Here is a 23,362-nt window from a genome sequence, read left to right as displayed (position 1 = left end):
ATATATAAATATATATATATATATATATATTGATGCTGTTATAATAACTGCATTATCTTTCGGTGTATAATACGCGTTAACAATTGAATTGTGTTCAAACGCGTTCTTAAAATCTCGCTATGCGTGTGCTTCCGATTTTATATATACTTTTCACTTTTCACCTACGTGTTAACTTTAAAGCTTCGTGGATTATTTTCGTCGAAAACTCTATCATCTCCAAAAGAGTCGAAATTTCTGGAGGCAGAATATTTAGTTATACTGCAGCGCGACGGCAGTGTGAAGCGCAACCTCTCGATTATAGCACCTGCGGGAAACATGATGGCACATTGGAGCGCGCCGCAACGTCTCATAACTTTACATAAAATTAGTACCTAAAAGCTCTACGACCTCGAGGGCGGGAAGCTTTCGCACCGGTGTTATTGCCGGTCGGAAGTTCAAACGTTTAATCGGTGAACATAACATTAGATTCGAGAAACGCGTAATAATTTAACTGCTAGATTTTATCTCAAATATAAGATTCAACATGTAAATGGTTAAATTAAAAAAAGAAATAACAACGGTAGAGGCGTATAAATCCTATTGTCTGTCAAAATATTAAAAATCGAACGACTCTACCGTTTATAAATTCGGGAATGCTCACAATTTTTTCGCATCTAATATAAAGCATTCCGGAAATAAATTTTTTATTGTTATTTCTTGTAATATTATGACGCCGTCCTAAGCAAAGTGGCTGTAATGGATTTCATGTTCCAGTAATCGCAAAATGAGTCGAACTATTTTTACGTGATTTCAGTGTTCAGAAATCCTAGTTTTCAATTGTTTTCTGGCCAACGTATGATATCACAGCCAAGACACAAACTCTTGTAGACAACGTTATCGCAGAGCGATATGTATATAAATGATGTTTTAGATACTTCCAATAGTTAAAAAGAAAGACTGAAACATGAATAATTATCTGTTTCATTTGAAATTCAATGTTGTCGAAGAGATGAATTAAACGAATAACATAATTTTCTACGCATGATATACGCTATGTCATATGTGTTACAATTGTCGTACGACCGCGCGTGTATGATATCTCGGTAAGTACACACGAGAGCCATTAATTGCGATTGCATAATATTTACAATGGCGTTGTCTTGAATAGCGGCTCTATCTCATTCCCGTGAAGTTTCGCATATATTGCGTGGGATACTTACCAGAAAGTTACTCATTAGCAGCGTCGCCAGGCCTAATTTCGATAAAAAGATTTTTCTTTCTATATATTACTCTTCCCTTCCCCATTCCTTTCTTCCTTCAAGAGACACACAAGTAATGTAAAACAGTATGTATATACAAAATGTAATATAAAAAATATTTATGTAAAAAATATTTATGTAATGCAGACTTTATATTAAATTTTATATATCACATTTTATATAACAGAATTATAAAATTATTAAGTAATTGACGAGACAATGCACCATTAAATGATAATGCACCATAAGAACAATCGCGTGCAAAAATAATTGTATATCAAAAAGAAGATTTTATCTATTTTTTGCATACGTTCTGGTTGGAAACTTCTTTACGACGTGCATTCGCAAAACGAAATGAAAATTCATAAAGTTCAAACTTCGATCGTAAGTTTATTTGTTGTAATGCTGAATTGATCTCTACATTCGGAAAGCGTTTAGAAAAAGTGCTTTGAGCAAAACATCCGATACACATCATCACTATTTCTCATAGGTCGGATTTAGTTACTTTAATAATAGTAATATATCACAATAATTTACAATTGGCAGCCCTCGATAAACATGTAAAAAACTGCACGTAAAAAAATGTAGGTCTATAGGCAATTTTTTTCTAGCATTAGTTTCGCTCGAAGTTCGGGAAAGAAAAGCTATAAAAAAAAAAGGACACAAAGACCTAAAAGACCTTTTGGACAGAAGGGTTGTCGACGTCTTTTTACTATATATCGTTGCACTACATTGTATGTAACACGAAACTATGGTGGCGCTTAATATTACCGTGATTAATTTCTGTTATAGAAATTTAATATTGCAAATTTGAAACGGTTTTTTTACAATCCTTTAGTAAATCAAATTACCATAAAAATGTCCAATTTCTTTCCGCATTATGCATATATTTGTAATTTAGATGAATCCTGTAAGATACTCCAAATACTAAACAGTAGTTTTTATTATTTAAAATAAATAATTATTATTTTTAGTATTAAATTGGCCAATATTAAATTAATCAATATTAGGTTTCTGTAATGGTTGGTAACATGTGTATTTTGTATAAAAAGGCATTGCTTATGATGTCACGGAATGACATTACAAAAATAACGTCAGTATGCCGTCACAAAATGACATCAGTATCACGTCATAGAATAAAAACCTTATCACTTTTTGGTCACTTGATCATCATTTGTACAAACATGATTTGAATTTGACGTCAAAATGACGAACTTTGCTATCTGAGATATAGGCACAGCATAAATTATGTGCATATATTATACGAGTATATACTAAATTATGTTTATATATATTTGTTAAATTGTGTGAAATTAAACAAAGGAATTAACAAGACTCCTAATTTATAAAAAACAATATAAATTTGGACTAATGAGAATTAGACGCGAATTTTAATCCGTAGTACACAAATTATTAAAATTTATTCAAGACACAAAAAATTATTAATTTTTAATTTCAAATTTTTAATTCGTGTATCTTCAATAAATTTTATAATATTCATTAATTTGTTAATCTGGTAGTATAAAGAGAGTGTATAAGCTAGGACACACTAAGCATGAGCTATGTTCGTGTACGTAAATGTGTGTACCAGTTTATATTTTCTAAATGTTATTAGCAAATGGTGTTGTTTGGTATCTAATCATTTTGATATTTCTGACCTCGGAATCCGCTGTTCGAATAGTCCAAAGCAATCCGAGGCTGAGATTAAAATGTTAGTGGCGCCTCAGCTAGGAGAACTAACAAACTTCATTTCATCAGAATTCTATCGATATTACATTATTTAGTATAAATACTATCTTTCTGATAAAGAGGGAAGTTGATTTGATGGAAAATTATAAATATAAACAATTCTTTTTTTATTTAAATAAAACGTGGAATAAATTATTAAACATTTTTCTTATTTAACTGCAGGCAATTGTTTTTAAACAAAAGAGTAAAGACGTTCGGAGCTAATTAATGCAAAAGTAATTGTAAAAATATAATTTTTTAACAACGTGTGATATACGCAATAAAACATAATGAATAATTTAAAAATGATTTATTACACAGATTTGATAGAGTATTTATGTACAGATCATCAATAGTACATTTATAAATGAGGCCATTATATAAATAGACAATTATTAGATATCTTTCTTAATAATTTTCTAATAAAATAACATCGTAAAAGTTCGTAAAACATGATTCTACTACATGTTGTGTATCAAATTCAACTTTCATATACTATTTTTATATGATTAGATGTCTGTAATAGAAAACTGCAAACTCTTTCGCTGATCATAAAACTACTTTAAGTGTAAAAGAGCTTAATTTAATAGTTTGTTACAAATTTCATTATTATATTTATACGATATAAAGTACATTCTATTTACAATTGTTGATCAGTAGTCAGTAAAAAGTGATATAAATAAATAAGTGTATAAAATTTTGTATATAAAAGAGTAAACCTCGACTATAAATCTATTAAATTCATGCTGAATTTGTCATATTTTGTTAGCATTATGCTAAAAATATAATTAAAATAATATACAGTATGGTATATTCAAAATTTCTGTAAAATTGTTTTTCGTTCCTAAAATACTTGTTATGCAGACTTAATTTAGATACTTTTCAGATTCTATCATCATTATGTGTAACTATCTTTTTTAGCAATTATGATAAAAGTTGACTCTCCTTCTGCGTATAATTACCTTCTTTCAGATATCACATAATTTTTTACATTTATTTTTCGAATATTCGTCAAAGAAAAAGGAGTTCTGCTAGATATACGAAATTATAAATAAACATTATTTCTGTGTCATAAAGCACGATGATTATTGCACTTGGCTGTGCATAATAAAAAAGATTTAATATTGTGCGCTAATATGATATCATTTAGATTTTAATAATATCTATGAGCATTAAAAGGGACTTCTATATATGTTTTCCAGGGCAGTCTTTATACTCGCTTCATCGTACATTACCTAGTGGGAACCATTCAATAGTTTCGTTCGTCAAGTCGACATGTCCGAGTGGCAAACTTATACCACCGAGAAATTCATTCTCCTGTAAAGTATCATGATTCCATATCGTTGCTTCGAGCGTTCTTTCCTTGATCACTTCTAAAGGCATTCTATACTCCAACTAGTGTAAAAAATAGATTATTACTAAGCTTACTGTCTAATTAAGCAATTAATATACCTTTGTATTATATTTTTTATTTATCCATTTCCTAAGTGTTTATAATTTATAGTTTATTATAAAATCTGACTTTATTTACCATCTCCATGAATGATGGATGACAATTCTTCTTTACTACTTTCGTTTTTCGTTTTGTTGCCTTTGTAGGATCGGGCTTGAGGTATACCTTCACATACGTATTTGGCTCTTGAGCATTAGCCACTTTAGGGAGACCTCGTGCATGGCAAACCATGACAGATAAAGTGCCGCGAACATAATGAAGAGCCAATTTGATTTGACCATTTTGCATGTTATCTCTGACTCTTTTCTCAGCCCACCAATTATTTCCAACTGTTACATAAAAATGATATATTATATATTAGTCCATAAAAATAAATTATTTTCACATCAGTTGTATTTTTCAGAACATTATTATTTTAGAGATACTATTATTTATATATTTGTATTTTATTATTTTAATATTTTACTAAATAATTTAATTTATATATAATTTATTTATTATAAATAATTTAATTTTTGTTCAATTTATTATTAATATAAAATAAATGTATTATAAAATTTACTATTAATACAAATGTATAAATGTTATGCAGATTTATATTTCCGGAGCATATGATAAACAGCGTTTACAAATAATAATATTTATTTGGAAAATTTAAATGTACTAAAATATACCTTTGACTTTACGCAAACGAATGTCGGGATTCTTTTGGTCTCGTAATAGTGGATGAAAGAAAGTATATACCAGATCGCTTTGGGATATTTCCGGTGCCATTTTAAACAGACTCACGAGAAACTTTTCTATATCCGCACGTCGTTTATCGGCTACCTGTTTAATATTAGAACGTCCCACGCTAATTCCACTTGGTAAACTGTGAAACAAACAGAGAGGTTTGAGATTATTCTCGCAATGTGAATAAACAGGATGTTTCCATATTCATAAACATCGCTATTCGCGCCTCGAAGGATCAAGCTATCATTAGATACTATCGTAAATAAACAACATAACAGAGATCGTACAGGACATATGTTACAGTATGAGAGATACTGTATTGAGTAGTAGTCACATTGAGATCTCTTTGTACTGTAGTAAGAGAAAGAATGAATTTAAACTCAAGTGTTTTAATGTGAATAAAGTGTCATATTAATTAATGTATTCCTTTAACGTTTAATGAATTGTGTTACGCTCGCAAGTTAATTATTGTATGACTAAGACTGTTAGAGAGAGATATGAGATGTCAGACTTTAATATCAGATGATCTAAAGATAACGCATATCAAAAGGTATGACATTGTGGACGGAGAGTTTTTGCGTTTACGATATCTTCTTATATCTCATACGACTATTGTCTTCGGCCTGCGTCGCAAATTTGTGGCAGCATAATACACCATAATAGTTTCCACTTTTAAAGGTATTGTGATTTGCTCAACTAAACTTCGATCTGGCACATCTGTACTTTTTTGTCTAAAGTAAGCACGGATGATGATAGTTGGCTTAAAAATTTTATATTGTAAGTATAAATAATTTTTCTAATTGGAAGAAAATAATTATACCATTCTACATTGCACGTCATCTTGTATGAGCAAAATTAATATTGTAAGATAACAAAATAAAAAATATAATATACTTTTTAGGATACAATTTACGTTTCATAAATATACGTCATTCTCGAAAAAAAATCGCAATTTGTTAATATATCGTTTCTTTTCACAAGAGTGAGTAATTTTATATCATGTTTATATGATGCAATATCTTCATAATATTTACAAAGAGCTTGTAAAACATTTTTAATATTATCAATAACAATACGAAAATGTTCTATAGGTAATTTAAGAATTCGTTTAAAATTTGAAAATTTTCAATATAAATTAACTAATTTCCAGAAGTTTGATATTAAATTTTGGAAGAAAATGGGTCTGAAATGGTTTCGGGCAAGTCTATCGATGGAGAAAGAAGCGTCTAAAGTTCCAGCAATGACGGGCTTATATCGGAGAATTTCATTCGAGCCGGCAATTCAAAAAAATGTGGAAGTTTCATTGACAACTGCGCCTCTCTTAATCGTAAGTGATTCAACGTCAAGTGGCGATAACGAAACAGTGAAAAATGATCGCTCAAGAGCAGATCTTACAAATCAAACATCATCGTCAATTATTGATTCGGAAAAAATCACAGTAAAAGACATTGACAACAAATCACAGATAAATAATCATTCGGTTGAAAATACAGAGTCTTCTACTTTCACCAAAGATTCAAATGTAAAAGAGGAATCGGCACGTGGCGAGGAATTACATAAGATAACTAAAGATCAGAATATGTCAGATACAAAAAGTCCTATCTATTCAGATAACGAGCTAGTGATCTAATAAGGGGAAAATGTTAAATAATGCATGCATATACAAACGTTTAGCATGAAAAAGGGATACTCTTGTCTCGATACGGCATCTCTACTTTACTGTCTTATACCTTTTTATATATACTACATATATATATACGTTTGTTCGCATTTATTATTTATACACTATATTTGAAATTGAAATATAGTTTAATTGTATAGAATATAATTACATATGCATTATATGTTATAATCTCATATATTTATATAAAATATTTTAGTATATACACACAGCACATTTTATCCAAGGGACATCCTGAAAACATCCTTAACATTGGATGTTTTCAGAGACATTCCTTGGAAGTCAGTGCTGTATAGGTAAGAAAATGTTAATATTTAGCTTTTGCATTAGAATGAATGTATGTATAAGATTATAATAATCTTACAATATTTATATTAAACAATGTAGAAGATAAAAATAAAAATAGGAATTTTTAAAAAAAAGAATATGTGATTAATATAAAATGTTTACCTGGTTACTTTAGCAAGTGGAAAATGTATGCATAATTTCTGATAGAATTCGCAAAACTCTTTGTATGATCGGAATAGATATGTTGGATCCGGTTGGCCCTTCCGTTGTATTCGTAAAATGTACATGTAATATTTCTCTGGATCATAGCGTTTTTGATATCCATGAACTTGGACGCTTGTTAATTCACCTTCTTGCTGCATTCTATAATAATTATTAAAAAAATATATTAATATATCACCTGTTATCCGGAAAAATCAAGCCAAATCTTTTAAGATTTTCGATTTTTTGAAACGTTATATTTTTACTTATAACGTTTAGTAAAAGACTCACGTGTACGTGCGCGGAATAAAGGATAGTAATTCCCCCTCACTGTGATCTCCAGAGAATCTCATCTGCGCCAGATTATGCAAGAAAAAGTTAAATTGCGTAAACCAGCTTTTCAGTGAACTTTCTATCATACGAGCGAAAGTCGCCGCTGCTTCGGGATTTGTTTGTCCAGGAAGCAGTGCTTTCTGAACGTAACTAACTGCGTCCACGGTCACCCCAGGAATACCGGATGAAGTCATCTGCGAAGTTGTATACTCGTTCATTCTCGCCTTGTTTAAATGATCTTTTATTTCGATATCGTGCAACTTTCGCGCTATGATACTTTGTTTGTGCAAATCACTGAGAAGATTCTTTTGTAATATTAAATTATCCATTGTGATCTATTCGTAAAATATTAGAAAATAATATATCTATTTTTTTGTTGTGATCTTTGTGTAAATGCTCTCCGTTGTACACAACAATCCTGAATTTCCTTTTTTTTTCACTTCTAACACTTTACTCTTAACATGATTGACTCAGACTGCTGCATCATACGATATTATGAGCGCGGGCGATAAATACTAATTAACTACATCGCATATAGTTTAGTGAGATAGCGGTCCGCTTTCTGATAAAACACACGGATATGTTCTTCCGTTGTGGTTTTATTGTTTTCATAGCGGTGTGGTTGACCACATAACTTACAAAATTCTTTATTTCAAATATATTCGGTCTAATTGTTTGCATAATTCATATAAAATGCGTTTGTATTTATTACAATAATTAATTCAAAACATATCAGCTCATTACATTGAAAACATCTTTCCAAAATAATTCACTTAAATTACTTAAATTTGAACTATTCTTTTAAATTCATCTACTTCAACTATAAAATTTGAAAATATTAATATATATATATATATATATATATATCAGAAAATAAATTTATCGGAAACTGAAAGAAATTAACACACGATTCTAATAATTTATTATCATATTTTGCATAAAAACTATAGAAAGATATAACTTTTATTTTAAAAAGTATAAGTATGAGATGTGTAAATGCTTTTATTATATATTTTATTAGAAATTGTTAAAATCATTAAGTGCATCACATAATTACATAATAATTACTTTCCTCTAAGCTTAAAAATATTTTAGAACATACCAATCCAAAAAGATGAAGAATAAGATTTCCATGTTTTCGCACTATATTAAAAGCTTGACAGCATAAATCGACGAAATGATGAAATTTCGCTGAAGGTTTATCACCACCATTTATAACATATGCCATATCAGACGTCAATACAAATGGCGTTCTATCTCTGATTAAAAACATAATACGAAGTATACATTGTATCAAGATTACATTTTTTCTTTTTTATTCTTTTCAAATATAGTACATAGTATAAGTGCAGAAATATAAATAAAACGTAACGTTACGATATATACATACCTCTTGAAGTTTCCAAACATTTGCGCGTCACCAAGAAATTTTCCAAAATCAATATGAAATAAATGACCAGATGTCTTTAGCATAATATTGTCATTATGCCTATCACAAATTCCTAAAATATAAGTGGCAACGCTGTAGCCAGCGCAAGAAGCAGTAAAATTATCCACCGCTCTTTCATATTCCAGTTCCGAAGGATTATGCTTTGCTAGCCACTCTGCGATTGGTCGATCCTTAAATGATCCTGTTAGTCCAAACTCGACTTGGATCTTCCGTAACGTTTCTGCATTCGTTACCATTTCTATCATTCCGCGTTTGTGGCCGGTGGGCACACAAGCAAAAGTAACCATTTTTAAATCAAGACCTTCCTTTAACCACAATTTGTCCATAATGCGCACCATCTGGAGGGTCAACATATCCTGCTGCAAATCATCGCCAACCTAGAAAAAAATACGATGTGTGTATTAATATCAAAGTTTTGGAAGAAAATAATGTTTTGCAGGATATTTCTACAAATTACTCATTGAAAATGTACCTTGAATATCGCCGGGTTTATAACATTGTCACAACTGATAAAGTTAATTTTTAATGGAAGAGTGAACGATGGAAAATAGGCACATGTCTGTACATTGATACCGAATACTAATTTACTAGGAGATAGTGGTAAACATGTTCCATCGTCTTCTTTTAAGTGGCAGTGTATTTCTTGTAAACCAGTTTTAAGTGTATCCATTCGTAAAGATTCCTTTGTAACTTTAATATTTTCAGCCACTTGATGCAGGTTCTGTACAAATTACAACTTAAAGTATATTGGAAATAAGTAAGATTATTTGTGTGAAGTAAACAAGATATAAAAGTTAAGACCTACTTTAACTAGCAATTGTTGAGTGAGAAAACTGTTTCTCAGCGCATCTCCGATAACTGCTAATAGCGCTCTCAACATTAATTGCAATCTTCGTTGATAACGAGCACAACTAATTGCTTTGTCATCTTCTGTTGAGATTTCAGCAGAATTCTACAAAATAAATGCGCTTTATAATTTAATATAGAAAAGTTCAAATAACATTTTAGCGACATATTAATATTACTAATACATATCGCATGAAGAAATTCTCTATGTTTTAATTATACAGTTATAAAAAACATTATTTTTCATTTACAAGCCATATATAGTAAGTATTTAATACAAATGCATAAGTATTTAATAACGTCACCAATGCTGATCACCCAACCTGTACCTGGGGACTTTGTCCCGGCAGAGCTTGATTTAGCAACCAATAAATATAATGAGCCACTCTTGGTGAAAGTAAGGCACGTTCTAATAAGAATCGAGTTAGAGGTGATGCTTCATATGTCTCATGTTTTATTGCTTGAAGTAATTGCGGTAGATAATCGACCAATTCATCATTATTTAACTCGCGGATCCAATCAACTGCCATCTCTCTAACTTTCATATCTGGGAAACTGTAAGAAAACACGACGTTTTACAAAACGGTTCTTTAGAAGCTGTAATAAAGAAATAATCGATAAGTAGTGCATACCATGGTAAAAGTAATTGTAATGCTTGTACTGGAGGCAGTGGACTCCAAATTCTAAGCGACGCGTGTAAATCCGGTAGACAAGCCCAATCCCAACTGTGTGCAGCTAGTAATACTTTTGGTAAAGCTTCAGGTCTATCGTGTAAATAATGTCTTTTCTCCCATAAGATTTCTCTTTCATCGATAGGCGGTCTGGAAATAGAAATCAGCTTTTAAAAAATACCATTTTGAAAACAAATCTAGATTTTTAAGCACATAATTACAACATACCTCGAAAATGTATCTTGCTGTGTAATGTCTATTAATAGCTCTTGCGTATTTTGATCTAATGAATTAAAATCTAACGATTCCACGTCATAATCTCGCAATTCCGAAGAATTGGGGAATAAAACCTTTCCCCCGTAATCGGGTAATTCTAGTCCTATAATGGGATGAGTATCGCCGCGGGGATGAATTCCAGGCGCTGGCGCTGGACCTAATCGTTTGTCTGCGATAGCTGGCCAAAGAGACAGAAAAAAACTTCCTTGGCTCATAACGCTAGAATTAAAATAAAGATATATAAAGGTATATGTATGGAGCAACGAAAAAGGCGATTATAAAAGTTTTAAAGATAAAAAGTTGAATGCAAAGAACAATTTGTGGCAGACGCTTCATTTACCCGTCATAATCAAAGAATTGTATAGCACCCCATCCAAGTTCTTCTTTCTGCATTGCGTTCTCTGCAGACGAATTAGATTCGTGCTCCGCAGGTTGCAATGTACGTCCATAAAGAACTACCACAAGTCTCGCCTCCCGTGGTACTTGACACACACTTACTCCACGAAATTCCAACCTTATAATTTGTATAATTTTTATTAAATCTACATTTGGAATTTTCGATCATTGTAAGTGCATTGTCGTACTTACCATGAATTAAATAAAATTCTTGGATAAAAATTCGTGCTAACCGTCATTGGTTCCGACAAAACTGGATTTCCTACAGGTCTGGTTCCATGAAAGATTTGAGCTGCCACTATATAATCATCATGTTTCCATGTGGTTGGTAGTCTATGCAGAGCTCCAATACGCACCAAAATAGTATCGATTACTTCTGTCGCAATCAGTGTATCTATTAAGAAAAAGTATATCATGATTATATCATAATTTTATCTTATAAAAAATAATATTGCGTTAGAAAATTAATGTAACTTCTTACTTGTCGGAAATTCTCCTTTACTATTCAATTGAAAGTCGACCTTAAATGCATGGCAGTACGTTTCGACGAGTTCTTGAATTGCGTCGCGAATTTTATGACAATTAGAAGCAATCACATCGGGAAATTTTTTCCTCAAAGTGACTACGGCGTAATCGCCATCTTCATGTATAATCTCCGGCTTTTTACACTCTATATTAGCTGTATGAACTTGCGGCAGAAATTGACAGCAAGCATTTACGAAATTGTCAACAGCTTCCGTAATTTCAAATGTTTCAATGTTTCCCATTAAGGCACATACTGCTTTAACTGCTTGTACTACACCGTGCGGTTGAAGTTGAGGTAATAAGGTAGAACCTTGATTTGTGGTTGCCAATTGTAACGCTGCTGTTTCTACACGTTCCATTTCCTTTTCTACTGTCTCTACAATAAGTAACATAACACAAAATGTACATTGTAAATGTATCATTAATAAACATTCTTTCTTATATATATATGTGAATATATATACCTAGTAAAATAAGTAATGTATCGTATGAAATAGGCTGCGATGGTTCATTTGGTAGAATGTCTTCTAATTTTAGAGACTGATCACAATTATCATCTTTCAACTAGAAAAGAAAAAGTAGAATGATTCAAATAGTCTGCTTGCGATATGTTGTAACAATGCTTGTATAACATATTCGTCATACTAACCGTTCGAGCAATGGATTGTTTAATTTGTGCTCTGCTCATTATAGCTAACTCAATATCTTTTTCTAATTTAATACATAAATGTATATATTCGTATTGTGCTAAGGTTGTGTTAGGTGCAAGATACTCAGCTAGTCCCCAAACTCTTAAACAATACTTTTCTACATTTACTGTATCTTCATCATCCAAGGAACAGGCAACGTTCAAGATAACATGTTCGACACTGCAATTCACTAAAACATAATGTTTAATACAATTTTAATGTAAAAAAAAAAGAAAGCAATCTTACTTTAAAAATAATTTTTTTCTAACTTACCATTACAAGTGAAAGTAATAGATGGTACAGAATCTTTATCGTTACTGGGTAATTGTGGATGAACTACTAATTTTATACTTGTACCATCTGGATATAGATTCTCCATTATTGGGCTAACAACATATCCAATATTTGTACTAGGATTATTAAACGGAAACTCGCCTAAAATTGAGCCAAGTTATGAGTACAATAAAAAGTGTATTAGTACCATAAGAAAAGAACGTTCTTTACTAACTTCGTATAGACTTTATCATGTTGTGAAATGCCTTCAGATCACAATCATGCAGAGACGACCTAGTTTTAATGACTGTTACATTTTCATACAATCGTGTTTGACGCTTCTGCTAAAAATAATATTAAAGAGTGTAATTGTTTTACTAAAAGCTAGATTTTTAAATTTTTTCAGGACTTACTCGACGATCTAAAGAGGTTCTTCGTCTCTCTATGGTATTCCATGCGGACGAATTTCGAGGAGGCAATGGAGGTGGTGCAGCTGGCGACACAGCTGGCGATTTTGCAGATTTCTCCACAGCGGCATAAACCGGATCCGAGTTGACGCTTTCATTTGTGCTATACATATAATCAAACGGGTCGAATGGATCATATACACTGCCACTAATTTGCGATTGCGAATCTGCAACAATTATTCAATGATAATGTCAGAATAATAGAATGTACTTGCATTTTCAGTCATGTATTTGAGTTTTAAATTTGGCTATATTATTTTATGATATTATTTTTGTATATTTATTTTATATTATATTAATAATTTAAAGAAGGTAAGATTTAATTTTTACCATCTTTAAGTTCTTGTACAGAATTACTTCCATTGTCAGTCTTAATAAGTAATGGATCGAATGCTTCCAATACGCTAACTCGTACATTGGTTTTGTCTTCTGTTTGCTCGAAACTATTCAAATCTATAAGATTGCTATTTGGCTTTTTCTCTGTCACTTTTAATATATTCAACTGTTCATCATCCATACAAAATGGAGCACATATGGCAGGTGCAACAGTTGGTCTATAATTTATAGGCAATGGAGGAATCTAAAAAAGAAGTGTAAATATATTCAATACAATATTCTCTAGACTTTTTGTCATTAATTAATAGAAATTTTATTCTTAAAGAATTAGTAAAACTAGCAACAGAATATATATTAAATATTTCAAATCTTTTTGCATTCATTAACCTTTAGAGGACGGTAATTGTCATTATAGAAGCGTTGAAATAGTGTCATATTTTGAGGCAAGAAATACAATCATATAATGAATAATAACATTTTTTTTTTTCAAGAAAAAGCTCTGAATTTGGAGCTAAGAATTTGAAAATAAACCCCCGCCGTCTAAAGGATAAGAGACAAACAATAAATAAAAAATATATATAATTTATTTTTAATATTAAAAATTATTATGCTAAATAAAAAAAGAGAAAATGAGCATCTTCCAAATCTTGAGACATGATATACCTGCGTGAAGAAAAAATGCTTAAAGATAATAGATTTCCATGCAGGCTGTAAAGAAAAGTGTGTTTTAACAGACTGCTCCATATTAATTCCCCCACAAATAAATAAAAAAAAAATAATTTTGTGTGAGAGAGAAAGAGACAGAGAGTTTAGAATATTCATTTCAGAACAAAGAGATTTCTATAGAAATCTGTATTACCTGTGGTGCAATATCAGGTACATTATTGCTAACGCTACTAGCTCTTGACATGATAGGACTGATTCCTGGTGTTCCTGGCGTACATGGTGCTGTCGAAGATCGCGGGCCTGGGGAAAGGGAGTGATACCTAAAGTCCCTAGACTGATATGCGCCAACTGAACTGTTGCTTCGAGATACTCTTGATTGTTTCTTCAATAATGACGGATGGGTATCCCATTTAGGTTCTATTGGTGCTTTTCTGTAACAAAACATTTTTAATAGCGACAATCTTTTAAAGATAAAAATTATGGTTCATAAAAAAACATAATTTATCAGATTTTAAAATTACTTAAAAATTGCTAATATAAAAGCTTCATAATTTACTTCAAAATCAAAATAGAATTAATATGATTGTTATATAATTTTACAAATAATTATAAAAATATGTTTATATAAATGCAAACAGGTTCTTTAAAAAAATTGCCTTGTCTCTCAACTAGGCTTATGACAAAAATATATATTTACGGTGGTGGTGGAGGTGGAGTTGAACAATATTCAGCCAAATTATCCTGTTTTATAGGGCTTGTAAAATTGATTAGATCAGTAGTATCTTGACTTGATGTAGCAGTCGTCGAATTTCTTCTACATGGTATTGGGGGTGGTGGAGCTAATATTGCAGCACTTTTTTGATTTGTGTTAATGCATCCAGGTCTTGGTCGACTTCTGCATTGAGACCTGTATATATAATGCATAAATGACTTAAGTACTATTGAATGGTAGGAAGTAACGTTTCTATCAAGTTAAAGATTATTAAATTATATCCAATTATTATATATAGGTATTATATCAAATTATACATAATATAAAATTATAATCAATTTAAAAATAAAGTTAAAATCAACTGATGAGAATGAAAAATGTTGAGTGACGAAATACACACCTTTCTCCTTGAGAGCTGTCTGTCTCTGACATGCTATTCGTATTGCACACGTTGTTCTGAGCGAGGCATGCCTGCTGCACATTACTAAGTTCCAATCGCAACTTCTCCAATCTGTATTTTTCTAGAGCCAAGGTCTCCAAACTGAGAGCCTTGGCCTGCTCCAAATCCTCCTGATATTTCCTTTCATGATCGATCACCGCAGTCCTTTGTCCGTAGTTATTTTTATTGTAGTGTGACATCTGAAATGAGATTCGAACGCCTATTGTTACGCCGATAATACGTTTCCCTACGACCTACGATCCATCGCAAGTAACAGTCGAATTAGGATTGGCGACGGCGTGTCATAAATCACACGTTCTAACCTATAACGGAACGGAGTCAGCGACGGAACAGCAGCTGGAGCGGAGATATTTCCGCTCGTACGGCGAGGCGAGTGAGTCCAAAATGAATCGCCCTCGGCCTCGAGGACGGCGTCCCTCGCGGGAGTGCCTAACGACTATCGTGCATCTCGCGTCGCTCCGTGTCACCCTGAAAACGTCACCGCGTCGAACGGATTTCTCGACTTTCGCGGACACGGTGACACGTAGCGACAGCCGACGCGTGCGCTACTGGCCGCCAAACTCGGGACTGACTCCAGAGCAAGCCGGAGCGAGCAACACACGCGCGTGTATCGATAAACAATGGGAGAAAGAAGGAAAGGAGCAATAATAACGAAAGAGGAGGAATCCGGAGCTGCGCGGCGTGTGCCTTTAAAGGGCCGCGTTATCAGCTGCGCGACGGCTACTGGCGGACTTCGGAGCGACTTGATAAATCCACCGGCGGCTCACCGTAGCATTATTGCCCGAACAGGCACGTTTCTCAGCTGACAGGTGCTCGTGTTTCCGTCTCTCTCTCTCTCTCTCTCTCTCTCTTTCTCGTTCTCTCGATCCTCCGTCTCGCTTCCTCGCGATTAAACGAGACGATCCGCCGACGCAGCGATCAGGAAAGTAACGTCCTCGCCCGGCGCTCCGCTCCCGTCCCGGGTTCCGGCGTGGTTTTCGTCGAGCCCCCTTCTTCCGAGCTCGCTCCTCTAACGGGCGTTCGACGGTAACCGGCGCACTGACTCGACTCGTTCGAGTATGTATATATGTTATACGTTATACTGTTACGGTGTGGTCAACGACGTCAACGTGCGAGACGGCACTGCAGCCGCTACTACGGCGCGTCAAGGAAGTGGCTTCGCCGACGACCACGTTGATCGCGCGAGCCTTATTCGATTCAATTTATGGAGCGCGTAGGCTCGCGACCAGTTATAGGAGTTCCGCTTACCGTGCACGCGTCTCCGCGTCACGATAAACTGTCCCCGGCAGCTCCGCTCGTATATGGAAGCGCGTAGCTGCTATAATGCTTATGCGACTTTGTTTGTTTATACCGGGTGATTCATCAAGTCAGCACTTTCGCACGGATAAGTGACCGTTCGAAGAGTAATAACAAAAATAAGTAAAAAATGAATCAAATTACATCGGTCGAACAATGCGCGATACGTAAAATTTGTCTGAACAGCGTGGTACTTAATTTTTTTTTTCGAAACACCGCATTTATATAAATGTATTTTACAGTACTTTACAAAAAAGTAAAGTATATATATCAACTCACACAGTGCTCCTCGTGGAAGATCAAAAGCGAGTTATTAGAATCTAATATAAGATAAATTTTTTTTATATGAATGCTACCCAAGTAGAATAAGCCATGATAACGTTAAAATGACATTAAACTGGATCATAATTGATTGAGTGACTTGTAGTTTCGACATCATTTTGATGTCATGATGATTCGTGTTCTGCTTGCACCCCCCTTGAAATAATTAGTTGAATCGATATTGATCGACGTTGATGGCCTTGGTCTATCGATATCAATTCGATCAATTATTTTTAACTGAATGTATATAAGTACAGAGAAATAAGGGTCGCTGATAACAACTTAATGTTTTCGTAATTGTAGTAGAGACATATTCTTTTTATCCACACATTTAAAGTATTTTAGAATATAAAGTCATTCTATATATTTTTTTATTTTTAAATTAAAATATAGAAAAAAGAGTAAATTTAAATTTATTTGCTCTCATCTTCTAAAACCTTATTTAATCTTTCAGTTACTTTTTGTATTTTCTGCTTGTATTTGAAAACTGGACAATCTCCCTCACAAATCTTACATTTAGTAATGGAAAACCAATCATTATTCGCTCGTTTCTTTTCGTATTTCAACTTGACTACTTCTCGATTGTCTTCATTCGACTTTGTTCGAGAATTTTGATTGTATGACATCGAACGAAGAGAATTACAATGATTTCCAATAATTTGGACATGTTCTTTGATGTTATATTCTTCTAAAGAAGAGATTTTGCCAATCTCTTTGCTCAATAAAGTCTAATAGCCTCTACTTTGTTAGATGCATTAATATTGTATTCCATTTATCTACAAGTAATGCAACCGTCATAATGCAATTTTCAACGTGGAAACATGTGTTCAAATGTGCCAAATAAGTGTTCGAATTTTTTTTAGTCTCCTTTGTCATCTCTGGAAGGTTTAACTCATTCAAATGATTTTGAATTATTGTAATATGCACCTTTTAAGTCTACGTGGCTTTTTAACACAACTATTGTGACGTGTTCTTGATACTCTGACGTTCTATATATCTCTATTTTTATTGTTCTCTTTCTTAATTTACAATTAAATAGAAATAATATTTTATACATCCTCTTTAGATAAAAATACCGTCATCGAGTATTAAACAAAATGTTTCTTTTGTGAATATGACTCTGATTGTAATAAAACAATTAAAAATTACTAAATCTGATTCTAAACTATTTTGCTAAAATACAAATGACTGTCTAACTTTGTCCGAGAACGAGAAGGAATTCACGTTGACATATTCATAAAAAATTAAATATTTAATAGTAACAATTTCTATTTTTTTTGTCACAGATAAGTACATTATCGCAGTAATGTTATATATTTTATATGTACATAAAATATACATATAATTACATATAATATATATAAAATGTATGTGTGCTTCATGTATTTTTACCAACTAGTTTCTTAAAGAAAAAAGAAAGACACACTTATAAAAACAATCTGTATTTAGGAAGATGAAGTGATGGTAAGCCAATATCCCGTCTCGCTCGCGGTTACAAGACTCCGTCTGCTAAACTTGATCGGCACCGGTGATTTTTCGCATATCTCAACTCGATGATCCTTGAGGAACGCTATTATTCCCATCTTGATTTGCAGCAATGCGAACCGCATGCCTAGAAAGTTACGAAATCATTGTAATAAGCCGTGATTACGACGCGTTGATTATATAATTGCTGAGTTTACGACGAATTTGAGACAAGCTTATCAAATCGGGACGTAGACTTTTGCATAAAACACACGCATACAGTACATTATCAAGGTCATCGTCCTCCAGGCCGCATAAATTTGCACGCACAAACGAGCAGTGCGTCTCGGCCTCTTGAGCTAATAATTACTAAGTGAGTTATTTGAACGATAAATTTCGCACGCAACGCAATGCTTTAATATGCAATCTGTCGTCCAATTATTAGTTGAACGATCGATCAAAGATAACGAGTAGAATATTGGTTGAATGAGATTCAACAACGTTTACATGAAATATGATGAATAGAGATAAGAAAAGATTTGTGATGAGGAAAATCGATAAGACGATTAAGAGAGATTACATGACATTATTTGCGAATTTTATAAATATTATTTTTTATCGCGAATAATTCTGTCATTCTTTTCAAGTGCTGACCAGCGAATCAATAAGCTTTTTTTGGTTCAAACAAACGACGTAGGCATGTGACGTAATATCGCCTGTTGAGTCAGCGGATCATAAATTCCGGATTAACCGTTTGTTTAATTTTCTACTCGCAATAAAATTATATTATATCGTTCACAAGCATCTACAGAAAAAATAAGTAATTAAAAAAACAGACTTTAATGGATTGTTTATCTGAAAATCTGAAAAATCTGCCTAAAACATGTTTGAAGGATAAACGGCATCGGACAACTTTCCTAATAACATTACATTTACAACTAAAATTGATTGACAATATTACAATTATAATAAGGAAATAATTATTAATTAATATAGTAATTATTCAAACAACACGCATGTCCAAAAACAAGAGGCGTCTTAAAGACGTCGAAAAAAAATCTTATGTCTCGATTTTGAACTTTTTGTTGTCTGGATAATTTATATTATAATGATTTATATATTATGATAATAGTAATTAATTTATATTACAATATAATGTCATATTAATTAATAATAGTTATCCATAAATGGATAATACTATTTTTCTTTAGTTTATTTATATTTTTCTTATCTTCATAATAAATAATTAAGGTATTTCTCCTCAATTTTTTACTGATAATGATTTATCTATATACAATAAATGGATAATACTACTACCTCTTTATATAAATTATTCATATTTTTCTTATCTTCATAATACAGAGTTGAAGTGTTTCTCCCAAGGTTTCTCCTCAATTTTCTAGTTGCTGATATTGTTTCTTTCTCTGAGTGCAACAGTCAATACCTATGCAATTTCGTGGCCCTTCTCCGAATGGAAGATACGTGTAAGGGTGTCTCATGCGTTTATTCTCCTCCGTGAATCTCTCGGGATCAAATCTTGCCGGATCGGGATAGTAATTTGGGTCATGATGGAGGCCATAAATCGGTATGACGACCCGCAAGCCAGCCGGCAGCTCCACATTGCTGTCCGGTATCCGGTACTTGTACTCGCATCTTCGAGCGAACAGTGGAGCTGGTGGATACTTCCTGAGAGTCTCTACATAATTTACAATTCTAGCATTTCCAGATTATTTCCAACGCGCGTTGAGTCGGCGAATTATGAATTCTGGATTAACTGTTTGCTTAATTTGCTATTTGCAATTATATCATTCACAATCATCTACAGAAAAATAATTTATTTAAAAATGTAAACTTTAACGGATTGCGTTCGGATAACGAAAATTTGAGAATTGTCTAAATATTTGAAAGATAAGCGGTGTCGATTTAAAATAAACGGTGCTCACGTTCGTGCTGTGTTTGCGATAGATATATCTGATTACACGTTAACTCTCATCGTACGTATGACACAAAACTCGTATGCAGATATTTGCAGCGGAATTTCACACGAGTTCACTTCTTAATAATTACTTTTACATTTACTTCATTTAATAAAAATAAACGGTATCTATTTTATATTCACTGCGTCATAATGATTTTATCATGAACGAGTGAGATCCGAATTTCATTGTTCACGATAAAATGATTACATTCAAAGAAATTTTTCATTTTTCATCAATGATCCGTACCTAATATTACCATGTCGAGATACTTCATTTCCTGAACCGCGTCGTAAGTTAATTTCCCATCTCGTGTTCCTATAGCATTGTGTACCTCTCGCCTGGTCTTATCTTGGATTTCCTGATTCAAGGCTAGTTCGTAGAGGCAAAACGCGATCGTGTTCGACGACGTTTCGTAGCCGGCAGCAAAGAAACCGAATGCTTGTGCCGCTATAGTGTTTTCATCTAATTCTATAAATAACAAATTTTTTTAGCCTGCATGAATGAAACTATGTTGCCTATTCTGCACGACATTGCAATTTGGCTCACCGATTTCCTTCGCCGCTTGAGCGTCTTCATCGCTGCAGATTCTCGGGTTAGTGGCTTCGCTTTCCAGAATACCCTTGTTTTTCAGCTCGATTAGTAGGTCCATAAAATCGTGTCTGGTCGTGCCGTTACTCTGCCTCTGGCTGATCATTTGTGACACGACATGCGTGAAAAACTGGGTAACGCTCGGATCGACGAGCTGCACACCCATCAGTCTGTATAGCTTCGGCATGGCCGTTCGTAGCATCCTCCAGAGAGTGGCCTTGTAGCTCGGCTTCGAGAGCTTCTTCACCGCTCTGTGAAACTCGGACTCTTCGTCGGTGAGCGCGTTTATTTGTATGCCGAAGGCACAGCTGCCGATGACGTCAATGATGAATTTCGCGGCCAGTTCTCGTACCTCGACCGTTTGGTCACCGAAATTGCTTGCCTCATTGATAAGCCGCTGCAACTCTTCGCAGCATTCCACCAGTAGGTAGAACATCCGCTTCAGTTTGCCCGATGAGAACGCGGGCGTTAGTTTCGACCTAAGGCCCTTCCATTTACGTCCTTCGAGATTGAATAGATGTCCGGAGAGCGGATCCTGACGCGTACACGATTAAAATAACATTTAAAGAGCTCATTAACAGAGTTTTCACGTATTTTAAGAAATATCTAATTAGCAGTTAACATCTCGGAGATACGAAAGAAAATCTCCACGGAATGGATAGTTTTGTTAAAGTATCTAAAAAACTTAGCTAGGTATATAGTTCTGAAAAGAATCATGTTAGACCATCGACGTAATTATGTAGGATAAACTGGTCGCGAGAATGTCAAAACTTTTTGCAGTATTCTTCATCATGCTTGAGATTCTTACGCAAGTATTTCGATAATCCAATAAAATTATTTTCATATCATTATTGAATATGCAATAATGTATGCTTTGTACATTTGACTGAATACACTACATGATTTTTAATCTTTTATACAATGTGAAAATTTCTGTTAATCTATCTAAATTACCTCACTTTACTCTATCTAAGTTTTTAGCGATACTTCAGCGCAATTGTTCTTTGCGTGTATTAATAGTCGCGTATACCTGATCGTTATTGATCGGTATTCCACGATTCACGAAGCAAGCAAAATCTTTGACGCACACGCTCCTCACTAGATCGGGATCGCGTAGAATCAGCACGGGCGATCTTACTCGGAACGCGCCAAAGAACCTTTCATCCTTGAACCACTGATACATCTCTTTCACGCCTTCCGGTTGCGACGTTCGAAACAGGAGCAGGGGACCAAAATTTCCGACGAGCACGGTCGGCTTTTTGAATGGTACACCGCGACATTTCCAAAAGTCAAAGGTAGCCGTGAGATAAAAGTATAGGCTACCGAGGATGAGTCCGATAAGTAGAAAAGGATCCAGTAATATCGCTACGACGTCAAGCATTTTCAACCTTTGCTCGACGCGCAAGTTTCAAAAGAACAGCTTTTCGCCTAAAAACGTAATCCCTAATTTATCAAAGAAAAATAATAATTTACGAGTAGAGAAATAGTTATTTTTTCTTTTATATAATTTTAACGTTGATAAGAAATAAACTGACATTGTCAAGTCTTTGATATTTTGACGTCAAAATAACGACGAATAATATTAGTTTGTTTTCTGAGTATATATGATTAATGTGACGTAATTTTTAATATATATTGCGTTCAATAATTTCTCCGACGTGAGCGGATTATGGCAGCGCTGAATCGTTGGTGTCGAATATTGATTTATGACATTGTTGAATCGTACAGTGCAGCCGCGGTTGTTTGACTACCGGAGTCTATTTTTAAATTCGTTTTACAAACGTAAACATTTAACCTCGCAAAGGAGAACTACGAGCTGAGATTACCATACTCGCGATGTGTTTGCGACAAGTCCGATCACACACGAGTTCGTACTTACAGAAAACGCGCGCGTATATCTTTAGCGGAGTCCATTTCTTAACCACCTGCTGCTTTCAACAGTAACGTTAAGACATTAATCAAAAATTAAAACACTCAATCGGTCACAACTCAATTTCTGTAGTGCAAATATCGCATGTCGCATGATAGAACGTTTCAGAGACACATTTTAAATATTCTTAAAAGTGTTATTGTAAAAAGTCCATAATTTCGTTCCAATGATTTAGTTTATATTGCTTCCGTAGATAAACTGTCTGTTTCAGCATTAATTAACAGACTTTATTATTCTTTTGATCTATCCAGTTTCTTTCATCCAATTTTCAGTCAAAGAGTTCTGTGTATATGTATTTGCACTCACGTACTTACATACTCTGTCCATTTCATCCTGATATATTTCGGAATACGCATTTTGCGT

At 33.5% G+C, this 23,362-nt stretch overlaps 3 protein-coding genes across 11 annotated transcripts in view; 1 reads left to right on the top strand and 2 right to left on the bottom strand.

Moving 5' to 3' along the window:
• Positions 1–3,797: 3,797 nt before the first annotated feature.
• On the bottom strand, positions 3,798–16,427 carry LOC108748500 (phosphatidylinositol 4-phosphate 3-kinase C2 domain-containing subunit beta). 6 transcript variants are annotated; one of them, XM_018486718.1, is made up of 26 exons: positions 16,189–16,206; positions 15,724–15,889; positions 15,362–15,600; positions 14,947–15,156; positions 14,443–14,680; positions 13,578–13,827; positions 13,194–13,414; positions 13,016–13,124; positions 12,781–12,942; positions 12,468–12,697; positions 12,283–12,382; positions 11,775–12,194; positions 11,486–11,687; positions 11,238–11,411; positions 10,850–11,116; positions 10,583–10,771; positions 10,274–10,505; positions 9,910–10,056; positions 9,577–9,825; positions 9,045–9,481; positions 8,757–8,913; positions 7,613–7,848; positions 7,283–7,483; positions 5,094–5,290; positions 4,498–4,748; positions 3,798–4,361 (listed from the first exon to the last, which is right to left on the bottom strand). In XM_018486718.1, exons 3-26 carry the CDS (start codon positions 15,598–15,600, stop codon positions 4,188–4,190), a joined length of 5,292 nt encoding a protein of 1,763 aa, XP_018342220.1. In that variant the 5' UTR covers positions 15,724–15,889; positions 16,189–16,206; the 3' UTR covers positions 3,798–4,187. The 6 variants fall into 6 exon arrangements, with proteins under 6 accessions (XP_018342220.1, XP_018342225.1, XP_018342224.1 ...); XM_018486723.1 differs by having other exon boundaries at positions 8,757–8,907; positions 15,724–16,427; XM_018486722.1 differs by having other exon boundaries at positions 10,280–10,505; positions 15,724–16,427.
• LOC108748501 lies at positions 5,575–6,852 on the top strand. 2 transcript variants are annotated; one of them, XM_018486726.1, is made up of 4 exons: positions 5,575–5,701; positions 5,830–5,928; positions 6,053–6,133; positions 6,302–6,852. In XM_018486726.1, exon 4 carries the CDS (start codon positions 6,329–6,331, stop codon positions 6,779–6,781), a length of 453 nt encoding a protein of 150 aa, XP_018342228.1. In that variant the 5' UTR covers positions 5,575–5,701; positions 5,830–5,928; positions 6,053–6,133; positions 6,302–6,328; the 3' UTR covers positions 6,782–6,852. The 2 variants fall into 2 exon arrangements, with proteins under 2 accessions (XP_018342228.1, XP_018342227.1); XM_018486725.1 differs by lacking the exon at positions 6,053–6,133 and having other exon boundaries at positions 5,575–5,928.
• A 1,988-nt stretch (positions 16,428–18,415) lies between the features above and the next one.
• LOC108748496 (probable cytochrome P450 6a13) overlaps positions 18,416–23,362 on the bottom strand; it is a 6,044-nt gene continuing 1,097 nt past the window's right edge. Inside the window, exons 2-6 of one of the 3 annotated variants that reach the window (XM_018486708.1) lie at positions 22,100–22,497; positions 21,028–21,604; positions 20,728–20,949; positions 19,947–20,198; positions 18,416–18,650 (exon numbers count right to left, since the gene is read on the bottom strand). In XM_018486708.1, the coding sequence (XP_018342210.1) occupies positions 18,484–18,650; positions 19,947–20,198; positions 20,728–20,949; positions 21,028–21,604; positions 22,100–22,450 (1,569 nt within the window). In that variant the 5' untranslated portion in view covers positions 22,451–22,497 and the 3' untranslated portion in view covers positions 18,416–18,483. Of the gene's footprint in view, positions 18,651–19,946; positions 20,199–20,727; positions 20,950–21,027; positions 21,605–22,099; positions 22,501–23,362 lie in introns of those variants that run through there. The other 2 variants (XM_018486709.1, XM_018486710.1) reach the window with 2 other exon arrangements.

The sequence above is a fragment of the Trachymyrmex septentrionalis genome, unplaced genomic scaffold (assembly GCF_001594115.1).
Source record: "Trachymyrmex septentrionalis isolate Tsep2-gDNA-1 unplaced genomic scaffold, Tsep1.0 scaffold223, whole genome shotgun sequence".
Lineage (NCBI taxonomy): Eukaryota > Metazoa > Arthropoda > Insecta > Hymenoptera > Formicidae > Trachymyrmex > Trachymyrmex septentrionalis.
Note: the sequence above shows the minus strand (reverse complement) of the source record. Positions and strands in the feature narration are given on the sequence as shown.